This window comes from Notothenia rossii (genome assembly GCF_949606895.1).
Source record: "Notothenia rossii genome assembly, contig: scaffold_137, whole genome shotgun sequence".
In the NCBI taxonomy this organism is placed as follows: Eukaryota; Metazoa; Chordata; class Actinopteri; order Perciformes; family Nototheniidae; genus Notothenia; species Notothenia rossii.
Window position 1 is genome coordinate 87,132 of NW_027639547.1, and position 12,321 is coordinate 99,452.

Genomic DNA, 12,321 nt, shown 5'->3' on the forward strand with positions numbered 1-12,321 from the left:
GAACACACTAACACATGAACATACTAACACATGAACACACTAACACATGAACATACTAACACATGAACACACTAACACATGAACACACTAACACATGAACATACTAACACATGAACACACTAACACATGAACATACTAACACATGAACATACTAACACATGAACATACTAACACATGAACACACTAACACATGAACATACTAACACATGAACATACTAACACATGAACATACTAACACATGAACACACTAACACATGAACACACTAACACATGAACACACTAACACATGAACATACTAACACATGAACATACTAACACATGAACACACTAACACATGAACACACTAACACATGAACATACTAACACATGAACATACTAACACATGAACACACTGACACATGAACATACTAACACATGAACATACTAACACATGAACATACTAACACATGAACATACTAACACATGAACACACTAACACATGAACACACTAACACATGAACATACTAACACATGAACATACTAACACATGAACATACTAACACATGAACATACTAACACATGAACACACTAACACATGAACACACTAACACATGAACATACTAACACATGAACACACTAACACATGAACATACTAACACATGAACACACTAACACATGAACACACTAACACATGAACATACTAACACATGAACACACTAACACATGAACACACTAACACATGAACACACTAACACATGAACATACTAACACATGAACACACTAACACATGAACACACTAACACATGAACATACTAACACATGAACATACTAACACATGAACACACTAACACATGAACATACTAACACATGAACATACTAACACATGAACACACTAACACATGAACATACTAACACATGAACACACTAACACATGAACATACTAACACATGAACATACTAACACATGAACACACTAACACATGAACATACTAACACATGAACATACTAACACATGAACACACTAACACATGAACATACTAACACATGAACATACTAACACATGAACACACTAACACATGAACATACTAACACATGAACACACTAACACATGAACATACTAACACATGAACACACTAACACATGAACATACTAACACATGAACACACTAACACATGAACACACTGACACATGAACATACTAACACATGAACACACTAACACATGAACACACTAACACATGAACATACTAACACATGAACATACTAACACATGAACACACTAACACATGAACATACTAACACATGAACATACTAACACATGAACATACTAACACATGAACATACTAACACATGAACACACTAACACATGAACATACTAACACATGAACATACTAACACATGAACATACTAACACATGAACATAATAAAACATGAACATACTAACACATGAACATACTAACACATGAACATACTAACACATGAACACACTAACACATGAACATGTTACCCTGTTTCTGTATATATGAACTTATGAACACATGAGTGTTTGTGTTTAGTTTCCTGTTTTAATTTGACATGTATTCAGTTTTTCTGTCACCTTTTTTTAATCAATGCTTTTTGTTAGCAAACTTGATTCCTTCTTTTTTGCTGCCTCACTACCAAACTCTGACAGATCTGTTATTTTAAATGAAAGGTTACTGAGCCGGAAACATTTTTATAATATTCATACACATGAATATTACATTGTATTATTATATGTATTGTTATTATTATTATTATTATTATTATTGTTAATATAATGCAGCTCTCTTTTATTATCAGTCCCGTGAGTAGTTTTAGGAGCTTTTGCTCAGAGTGATTAGAGATGATGGATATTAATCTGCATCAGAATAAAAGTGACAAACGCTCAAAGCTTTCGTCTCTTCTCCTCTCAGATATAATATAATATATAATATAATTTTTTATTTTAGTAAAAACACATGTTAAATATGCATTTACTGCAGTAGTGACTCGGATTCATCATGAAGTCATCAATGTTTTTATTTGAACGTCTCATAATTCTAGTTTAATCCCCGGGACAGTTTTTTATAAATATATTATATATATTTTTGTTTATGTTTATATATTAATACTGATATATAAAGATGTGTCTGTGTCAGTGGCGAACCCTCTCTATCACAACTGGACCTTCTGTAGACACACACACAAAGGCCCTGACCGCTCACCACTGGTGTTTGTACATGTTTAAATATGAATTCTGATATATAAAGGTGTTCGTATCTGTAAACATATTAATACTGTGTATAAAGGTGTGTGTGACCGTGTTGTAGAGCTCCTCCAGGCGGGGGATGGTGAGGAAGTGATGGATGTTCACTCCGTTCTCGATCAGCAGCTTCACAAAGTCAACCCGGTCCAGAACCAGAGCGTCCATCATGGCCTGCTCCAGAGAGTTCACCTGCAGGAAGTACTATAGTGAGTTCTGTTTCAGACTGACCTGGGACCAGCTCCTAGTTCTGCTGCTATAGACTGAAGACTCTCCTCTTATAGTGAGTTCTGTTTCAGACTGACCTGGGACCAGCTCCTAGTTCTGCTGCTATAGACTGAAGACTCTCCTCTTACAGTGAGGGCTGGTTCAGACTGACCTGGGACCATCTGCTAGTTCTGCTGCTATAGACTGAAGACTCTCCTATTATAGTGAGGGCTGGTTCAGACTGACCTGGGACCAGCTCCTAGTTCTGCTGTTATAGACTGAAGACTCTCCTCTTATAGTGAGGGCTGGTTCAGACTGACCTGGGACCATCTGCTAGTTCTGCTGCTATAGACTGAAGACTCTCCTCTTATAGTGAGGGCTGGTTCAGACTGACCTGGGACCAGCTCCTAGTTCTGCTGCTATAGACTTAAGACTCTCCTCTTACAGTGAGGGCTGGTTCAGACTGACCTGGGACCATCTGCTAGTTCTGCTGCTATAGACTGAAGACTCTCCTCTTATAGTGAGTTCTGTTTCAGACTGACCTGGGACCAGCTCCTAGTTCTGCTGCTATAGACTGAAGACTCTCCTCTTACAGTGAGGGCTGGTTCAGACTGACCTGGGACCAGCTCCTAGTTCTGCTGCTATAGACTGAAGACTCTCCTCTTACAGTGAGGGCTGGTTCAGACTGACCTGGGACCATCTGCTAGTTCTGTTGCTATAGACTGAAGACTCTCCTCTTATAGTGAGGGCTGGTTCAGACTGACCTGGGACCATCTCCTAGTTCTGCTGCTATAGACTTAAGACTCTCCTCTTATAGTGAGGGCTGGTTCAGACTGACCTGGGACCAGCTCGTAGTTCTGCTGCTATAGACTGTAGACTCTCCTCTTATAGTGAGGGCTGGATCAGACTGACCTGGGAACAGCTGCAAGTTCTGCTGCTATAGACTGAAGACTCTCCTCTTATAGTGAGGGCTGGTTCAGACTGACCTGGGACCAGCTCGTAGTTCTGCTGCTATAGACTGTAGACTCTCCTCTTATAGTGAGGGCTGGATCAGACTGACCTGGGAACAGCTGCAAGTTCTGCTGCTATAGACTGAAGACTCTCCTCTTATAGTGAGGGTTCAGACTGACCTGGGACCAGCTCGTAGTTCTGCTGCTATAGACTGTAGACTCTCCTCTTATAGTGAGGGCTGGATCAGACTGACCTGGGAACAGCTGCAAGTTCTGCTGCTATAGACTGAAGACTCTCCTCTTATAGTGAGGGTTCAGACTGACCTGGGATCAGTTCCTAGTTCTGCTGCTATTGTCACGATCACAGGTACACATCAGAACCCAATAGCACGACTCAGATACAACAAGTTTTTAGCAATGTTCCGTTTATTCAGGTCTGGGACAGGCAGGGTCAAAACCAGGAAATCCGTCAGACAGGCAACCAAAACCAGACAGGGAGCAGGCAAGAACTCAAGATCTGTCTACAGGCAGGCAGAGGTCAAAAACCGGGCAGGACAAAAATCTAGGCTAGAGAGCAACACACACTGGAGAGCTTGGCGGAAACGACAAGACAATCTGGCAAAGGACAAGTGATAGTGAGGTGGTATAAATACTGTGGGGTGATGAGGGAATGAGTAACAGGTGAGGGGAAGGGCTGGGAAGACCATGTGAGGGAAGTGAGCTGATTACAAGGGCCTGGAGGAAGGCGGGATCTGAAATGACAGGAGAGTTAAGATGAGCCAAACCAAACAAACAACAATAGATGTGTCTAACTTGTGACAACTATAGACTGAAGACTCTCCTCTTATAGTGAGGGCTGGTTCAGACTGACCTGGGACCAGCTGCTAGTTCTGCTGCTATAGACTGAAGACTCTCCTCTTACAGTGAGGGCTGGTTCAGGCTGACCTTGGACCAGCTGCTAGTTCTGCTGCTATAGACTGAAGACTCTCCTCTTATAGTGAGGGATGGTTCAGACTGACCTGGGACCAGCTGCTAGTTCTGCTGCTATAGACTGAAGACTCTCCTCTTATAGTGAGGGATGGTTCAGACTGACCTAGGACCAGCTGCTAGTTCTGCTGCTATAGACTGAAGACTCTCCTCTTATAGTGAGGGCTGGTTCAGACTGACCTAGGACCAGCTCCTAGTTATGCTGCTATAGACTGAAGACTCTCCTCTTATAGTGAGGGCTGGTTCAGACTGACCTGGGACCAGCTCCTAGTTCTGCTGCTATAGACTGAAGACTCTCCTATAAAGCTTATAGTGAGGGTAATAATAATAATAATAATAATAATAATCTCACCCAGTTGAGCATCTCCAGTTTCCTCGGGTCCGTTTCCTCCGGCGGCTCCGGTTTGGTTTTTCCTCCTTTTCCTTTCTTCGCGCGGGCTTTACCCTTCCACCCCCCTCCCCCTCCCCCCCCCCCTCCTGCTCGTTGGGCCCCTGGACTCTTCGGCTGCTCATTGGCTGAGGGCCTCACCGGCTGCAGACCAACACACATGTTACAGATCTATGATCTATCTATATCTCAAATATCTATATCTCTAAAATCTATAATCTAACGCTTCTTTATCTCTAAGATCGATCATCTAAAGCAGGGGTATTCAACTAAAGCTCAACGAGGTCCAGTTAGAGAAAATGTCCCCATGCAAAGATCCGGAGCATCACAATGTCTAAGTTGCTTCATGAGTTAGTGTGATATGTATTGAAGTAGCCCGTAGCTGTATCAACGTCTGCATGTCATCAACAACTGACTGCCAATCAAATAAAGAAAGTACAATTCATAAACAACAATATGTATTGTCTGTGAACATTGAACTCTACAGATATACAGTACATACTGTGGATATGTGTGATGTTCCTCTCGGGCTGCATTTAAAAATAAAATAGAGAAAATAAATAAAATAGCTTTTGAAAATGTGTGCATCTTAAAAGTGTTTAATTTTAGATAAATAAAATAAAGTGTAGCAGCAGCTTGAGTTTCCCTTTTTCTTTGTTAACCGTTTCACATCATGACTTAACAGTTTCAGTCGATTATAGAACAATATCAGTCTTTACACATCATAACAATTGAACAGTTTTAAAGTCTCTCTTTCTTTCCCTCTTATATTGCAGACCCTCTCTCACTTTGTTCTGTTCAGTGAGAGAATTGAGCTTGAGCTTGTCCTGCCAGGATTGTAAATCTGGGCTGAAATGGTGTCAGGGCCATTCTCACACACACACATGCAGGTACTCATTGGTTAGCCTGGGTTAGCTCATTGGTTAGCCTGGGTTAGCTCATTGGTTAGCCTGGGTTAGCTCATTGGTTAGCCTGGGTTAGCTCATTGGTTAGCCTCGCTTAGCTCATTGGTTAGCCTGGGTTAGCTCATTGGTTAGCCTGGGTTAGCTCATTGGTTAGCCTGGGTTAGCTCATTGGTTAGCCTCGGTTAGCTCATTGGTTAGCCTGGGTTAGCTCATTGGTTAGCCTCGGTTAGCTCATTGGTTAGCCTCGGTTAGCTCATTGGTTAGCCCCGGTTAGCTGATTGGTTAGCCTCGGTTAGCTCATTGGTTAGCCTCGGTTAGCTCATTGGTTAGCCTTGGTTAGCTCATTGGTTAGCCTCGGTTAGCTCATTGGTTAGCCTGGGTTAGCTCATTGGTTAACCTCGGTTAGCTCATTGGTTAGCCTCGGTTAGCTCATTGGTTAACCTCGGTTAGCTCATTGGTTAGCCTCGGTTAGCTCATTGGTTAACCTCGGTTAGCTCATTGGTTAACCTCGGTTAGCTCATTGGTTAGCCTCGGTTAGCTCATTGGTTAGCCTCGGTTAGCTCATTGGTTAACCTCGGTTAGCTCATTGGTTAGCCTCGGTTAGCTCATTGGTTAGCCTCGGTTAGCTCATTGGTTAGCCTCGGTTAGCTCATTGGTTAGCCTCGGTTAGCTCATTGGTTAACCTCGGTTAGCTCATTGGTTAGCCTCGGTTAGCTCATTGGTTAGCCTCGGTTAGGTCATTGGTTAGCCTCGGTTAGCTCATTGGTTAACCTCGGTTAGCTCATTGGTTAACCTTGGTTAGCTCATTGGTTAGCCTCGGTTAGCTCATTGGTTAGCCTTGGTTAGCTCATTGGTTAACCTTGGTTAGCTCATTGGTTAGCCTTGGTTAGCTCATTGGTTAACCTCGGTTAGCTCATTGGTTAACCTTGGTTAGCTCATTGGTTAGCCTGGGTTAGCTCATTGGTTAGCCTCGGTTAGCTCATTGGTTAGCCTTGGTTAGCTCATTGGTTAACCTCGGTTAGCTCATTGGTTAACCTTGGTTAGCTCATTGGTTAACCTCGGTTAGCTCATTGGTTAGCCTTGGTTAGGTCATTGGTTAACCTCGGTTAGCTCATTGGTTAGCCTCGGTTAGCTCATTGGTTAGCCTTGGTTAGCTCATTGGTTAGCCTCGGTTAGCTCCTTGGTTAGCCTCGGTTAGCTCATTGGTTAGCCTCGGTTAGCTCATTGGTTAGCCTGCCCTGGAACGATATTTAGTTTTAATTTTGATCCTGATGGACTGATCATATCGGGCTCTGAGACTGCTCATGTGAGCTCAGTTCTGAGTTGAGAGGGAATGTTTGGTCAAACACTTTGTGTTTTGTCTCAGAGTGGCGTGTTGTCTCTTCTAATGAGCGCCACGGTCTCTGAATGAGACACACTGGCTCTGAGCTCCCAGAGGGCAGGACGAACATGAAGAGTCCACTCAGGGTTAGAGCTCTGTCCTCACTGTCCTCTTCCTGGAGAGAGCCATGTGTTTCTCTCTCTCTCTCCTCTCTTCTTCTGTGTTTCTCTCTCTCTCTCTCTCTCTCCCTGTATCTCTCTCTCCTCTCTTCTTCTGTGTTTCTCTCTCTCTCTCTCTCCCTGTATCTCTCTCTCCTCTCTTCTTCTGTGTTTCTCTCTCTCTCTCTCTCTCCCTGTATCTCTCTCTCCTCTCTTCTTCTGTGTTTCTCTCTCTCTCTCCCTGTATCTCTCTCTCCTCTCTTCTTCTGTGTTTCTCTCTCTCTCTCTCTGTATCTCTCTCTCTCTTCTTCTGTGTTTCTCTCTCTCTCTCTGTATCTCTCTCTCTCTTCTTCTGTGTTGCTCTCTCTCTCTCTCTCTCTGTATCTCTCTCTTCTTCTGTGTTTCTCTCTCTCTCTCTCCCTGTATCTCTCTCTCCTCTCTTCTTCTGTGTTTCTCTCTCTCTCTCCTCTCTTCTTCTGTGTTTCTCTCTCTCTCTCTCCCTGTATCTCTCTCTCCTCTCTTCTTCTGTGTTTCTCTCCCTGTATCTCTCTCTCCTCTCTTCTTCTGTGTTTCTCTCTCTGTATCTCTCTCTCCTCTCTTCTTCTGTGTTTCTCTCTCTGTATCTCTCTCTCCTCTCTTCTTCTGTGTTTCTCTCTCTGTATCTCTCTCTCCTCTCTTCTTCTGTGTTTCTCTCTCTGTATCTCTCTCTCCTCTCTTCTTCTGTGTTTCTCTCTCTGTATCTCTCTCTCCTCTCTTCTTCTGTGTTTCTCTCTCTGTATCTCTCTCTCCTCTCTTCTTCTGTGTCTCTCTCTCTCTCTCTCTCCTCTCTTCTTCTGTGTCTCTCTCTCCCTGTATCTCTCTCTCCTCTCTTCTTCTGTGTCTCTCTCTGTATCTCTCTCTCCTCTCTTCTTCTGTGTTTCTCTCTCTGTATCTCTCTCTCCTCTCTTCTTCTGTGTTTCTCTCTCTGTATCTCTCTCTCCTCTCTTCTTCTGTGTTTCTCTCTCTGTATCTCTCTCTCCTCTCTTCTGTGTTTCTCTCTGTATCTCTCTCTCCTCTCTTCTTCTGTGTTTCTCTCTCTGTATCTCTCTCTCCTCTCTTCTTCTGTGTTTCTCTCTCTGTATCTCTCTCTCCTCTCTTCTTCTGTGTTTCTCTCTCTGTATCTCTCTCTCCTCTCTTCTTCTGTGTTTCTCTCTCTGTATCTCTCTCTCCTCTCTTCTGTGTTTCTCTCTGTATCTCTCTCTCCTCTCTTCTTCTGTGTCTCTCTCTGTATCTCTCTCTCCTCTCTTCTTCTGTGTTTCTCTCTCTGTATCTCTCTCTCCTCTCTTCTTCTGTGTTTCTCTCTCTGTATCTCTCTCTCCTCTCTTCTGTGTGTCTCTCTCTGTATCTCTCTCTCCTCTCTTCTTCTGTGTTTCTCTCTCTCTCCTCTCTTCTGTGTTTCTCTCTCTGTGTCTCTCTCTCCTCTCTTCTGTGTGTCTCTCTCTGTATCTCTCTCTCCTCTCTTCTTCTGTGTTTCTCTCTCTGTATCTCTCTCTCCTCTCTTCTGTGTTTCTCTCTCTGTATCTCTCTCTCCTCTCTTCTGTGTGTCTCTCTCTTCTTCTGTGTTTCTCTCTCTGTATCTCTCTCTCCTCTCTTCTGTGTGTCTCTCTCTGTATCTCTCTCTCCTCTCTTCTTCTGTGTTTCTCTCTCTGTATCTCTCTCTCCTCTCTTCTGTGTTTCTCTCTCTGTATCTCTCTCTCCTCTCTTCTGTGTTTCTCTCTCTGTATCTCTCTCTCCTCTCTTCTTCTGTATCTCTCTCTCCTCTCTTCTGTGTTTCTCTCTCTGTATCTCTCTCTCCTCTCTTCTGTGTTTCTCTCTCTGTATCTCTCTCTCCTCTCTTCTTCTGTGTTTCTCTCTCTGTATCTCTCTCTCCTCTCTTCTTCTGTGTTTCTCTCTCTGTATCTCTCTCTCCTCTCTTCTGTGTTTCTCTCTCTGTATCTCTCTCCTCTCTTCTTCTGTGTCTCTCCCTGTATCTCTCTCTCCTCTCTTCTTCTGTGTTTCTCTCTCTGTATCTCTCTCTCCTCTCTTCTTCTGTGTTTCTCTCTCTGTATCTCTCTCTCCTCTCTTCTGTGTTTCTCTCTCTGTATCTCTCTCTCCTCTCTTCTGTGTTTCTCTCTCTGTATCTCTCTCTCCTCTCTTCTTCTGTGTTTCTCTCCCTGTATCTCTCTCTCCTCTCTTCTCCTGTGTCTCTCTCTCTGTATCTCTCTGTCCTCTCTTCTTCTGTGTTTCTCTCTCTGTATCTCTCTCTCCTCTCTTCTTCTGTGTTTCTCTCTCTGTATCTCTCTCTCCTCTCTTCTGTGTTTCTCTCTCTGTATCTCTCTCTCCTCTCTTCTGTGTTTCTCTCTCTGTATCTCTCTCTCCTCTCTTCTGTGTTTCTCTCTCTGTATCTCTCTCTCCTCTCTTCTGTGTCTCTCTCTGTATCTCTCTCTCCTCTCTTCTTCTGTGTCTCTCTCTCTGTATCTCTCTTTCCTCTCTTCTTCTGTGTTTCTCTCCCTGTATCTCTCTCTCCTCTCTTCTTCTGTGTCTCTCTCTGTATCTCTCTCTCCTCTCTTCTTCTGTGTTTCTCTCCCTGTATCTCTCTCTCCTCTCTTCTTCTGTGTCTCTCTCTGTATCTCTCTCTCCTCTCTTCTTCTGTGTGTCTCTCTCTGTATCTCTCTTTCCTCTCTTCTTCTGTGTCTCTCTCTCTGTATCTCTCTCTCCTCTTCTGTGTTTCTCTCTCTGTATCTCTCTCTCCTCTCTTCTTCTGTGTTTCTCTCCCTGTATCTCTCTCTCCTCTCTTCTTCTGTGTCTCTCTCTGTATCTCTCTCTCCTCTCTTCTTCTGTGTGTCTCTCTCTGTATCTCTCTTTCCTCTCTTCTTCTGTGTCTCTCTCTCTGTATCTCTCTCTCTTCTTCTGTGTCTCTCTCTCTGTATCTCTCTCTCCTCTTCTGTGTTTCTCTCCCTGTATCTCTCTCTCCTCTCTTCTTCTGTGTTTCTCTCTCTGTATCTCTCTCTCCTCTCTTCTTCTGTGTGTCTCTCTCTGTATCTCTCTTTCCTCTCTTCTTCTGTGTCTCTCTCTCTGTATCTCTCTCTCCTCTTCTGTGTTTCTCTCTCTGTATCTCTCTCTCCTCTCTTCTTCTGTGTTTCTCTCCCTGTATCTCTCTTTCCTCTCTTCTTCTGTGTCTCTCTCTCTGTATCTCTCTCTCCTCTTCTGTGTTTCTCTCTCTGTATCTCTCTCTCCTCTCTTCTTCTGTGTTTCTCTCCCTGTATCTCTCTTTCCTCTCTTCTTCTGTGTCTCTCTCTGTATCTCTCTCTCCTCTCTTCTGTGTTTCTCTCTCTGTATCTCTCTCTCCTCTCTTCTTCTGTGTTTCTCTCTCTGTATCTCTCTCTCCTCTCTTCTTCTGTGTCTCTCTCTGTATCTCTCTCTCCTCTCTTCTTCTGAGTTTCTCTCTCTGTATCTCTCTCTCCTCTCTTCTTCTGTGTTTCTCTCTCTGTATCTCTCTCTCCTCTCTTCTTCTGTGTTTCTCTCCCTGTATCTCTCTCTCCTCTCCTCTTCTGTGTTTCTCTCTCTGTATCTCTCTCTCCTCTCTTCTTCTGTGTTTCTCTCCCTGTATCTCTCTCTCCTCTCTTCTTCTGTGTTTCTCTCTCTGTCTCTCTCTCTCCTCTCTTCTTCTGTGTTTCTCTCTCTGTATCTCTCTCTCCTCTCTTCTTCTGAGTTTCTCTCTCTGTATCTCTCTTTCCTCTCTTCTTCTGTATCTCTCTCTCTGTATCTCTCTCTCTCTTCTTCTGTGTTTCTCTCCCTGTATCTCTCTCTCCTCTCTTCTTCTGTGTTTCTCTCTCTGTATCTCTCTCTCCTCTCTTCTTCTGTGTTTCTCTCTCTGTATCTCTCTCTCCTCTCTTCTTCTGTGTCTCTCTCTGTATCTCTCTCTCCTCTCTTCTGTGTTTCTCTCTCTGTATCTCTCTCTCCTCTCTTCTTCTGTGTTTCTCTCCCTGTATCTCTCTCTCTCCTCTCTTCTTCTGTGTTTCTCTCCCTGTATCTCTCTCTCCTCTCTTCTTCTGTGTTTCTCTCTCTGTATCTCTCTCTCCTCTCTTCTTCTGTGTCTCTCTCTCCTCTCTTCTTCTGTGTTTCTCTCTCTGTCTCTCTCTCTCCTCTCTTCTTCTGAGTTTCTCTCTCTGTATCTCTCTTTCCTCTCTTCTTCTGTATCTCTCTCTCTGTATCTCTCTCTCTCTTCTTCTGTGTTTCTCTCCCTGTATCTCTCTCTCCTCTCTTCTTCTGAGTTTCTCTCTCTGTATCTCTCTTTCCTCTCTTCTTCTGTGTTTCTCTCTCTGTATCTCTCTCTCCTCTCTTCTTCTGTGTTTCTCTCTCTGTATCTCTCTCTCCTCTCTTCTTCTGTGTTTCTCTCTCTGTATCTCTCTCTCCTCTCTTCTTCTGTGTCTCTCTCTCTGTATCTCTCTCTCCTCTCTTCTTCTGTGTTTCTCTCCCTGTATCTCTCTCTCCTCTCTTCTTCTGTGTTTCTCTCTCTGTATCTCTCTCTCCTCTCTTCTTCTGTGTTTCTCTCTCTGTATATCTCTCTCCTCTCTTCTTCTGTGTTTCTCTCTGTATCTCTCTCTCCTCTCTTCTGTGTTTCTCTCTCTGTATCTCTCTCTCCTCTCTTCTTCTGTGTTTCTCTCTCTGTATCTCTCTCTCCTCTCTTCTGTGTTTCTCTCTCTGTATCTCTCTCTCCTCTCTTCTTCTGTGTTTCTCTCTCTGTATCTCTCTCTCCTCTCTTCTTCTGTGTTTCTCTCTCTGTATCTCTCTCTCCTCTCTTCTGTGTTTCTCTCTCTGTATCTCTCTCTCCTCTCTTCTTCTGTGTTTCTCTCTCTGTATCTCTCTCTCCTCTCTTCTGTGTTTCTCTCTCTGTATCTCTCTCTCCTCTCTTCTGTGTTTCTCTCTCTGTATCTCTCTCTCCTCTCTTCTTCTGTGTCTCTCTCTCTGTATCTCTCTCTCCTCTCTTCTTCTGTGTTTCTCTCTCTGTATCTCTCTCTCCTCTCTTCTGTGTTTCTCTCTGTATCTCTCTCTCCTCTCTTCTTCTGTGTTTCTCTCTCTGTATCTCTCTCTCCTCTCTTCTTCTGTGTCTCTCTCTCTGTATCTCTCTCTCCTCTCTTCTTCTGT

The 12,321-nt window shown here is 43.6% G+C and overlaps 1 protein-coding gene across 1 annotated transcript in view; it reads right to left on the reverse strand.

Annotated features, from left to right (window-relative positions):
* LOC307027680 (transient receptor potential cation channel subfamily M member 1-like) overlaps nucleotides 1–12,321 on the reverse strand; it is a gene marked incomplete at its 5' end in the record, with an annotated part of 52,550 nt that overhangs the window by 18,348 nt on the left and 21,881 nt on the right. Inside the window, 2 exon segments of the mRNA XM_079695963.1 lie at nucleotides 2,297–2,431; nucleotides 4,736–4,915. Of these exon segments, the coding sequence (XP_079552089.1) occupies nucleotides 2,297–2,431; nucleotides 4,736–4,915 (315 nt within the window).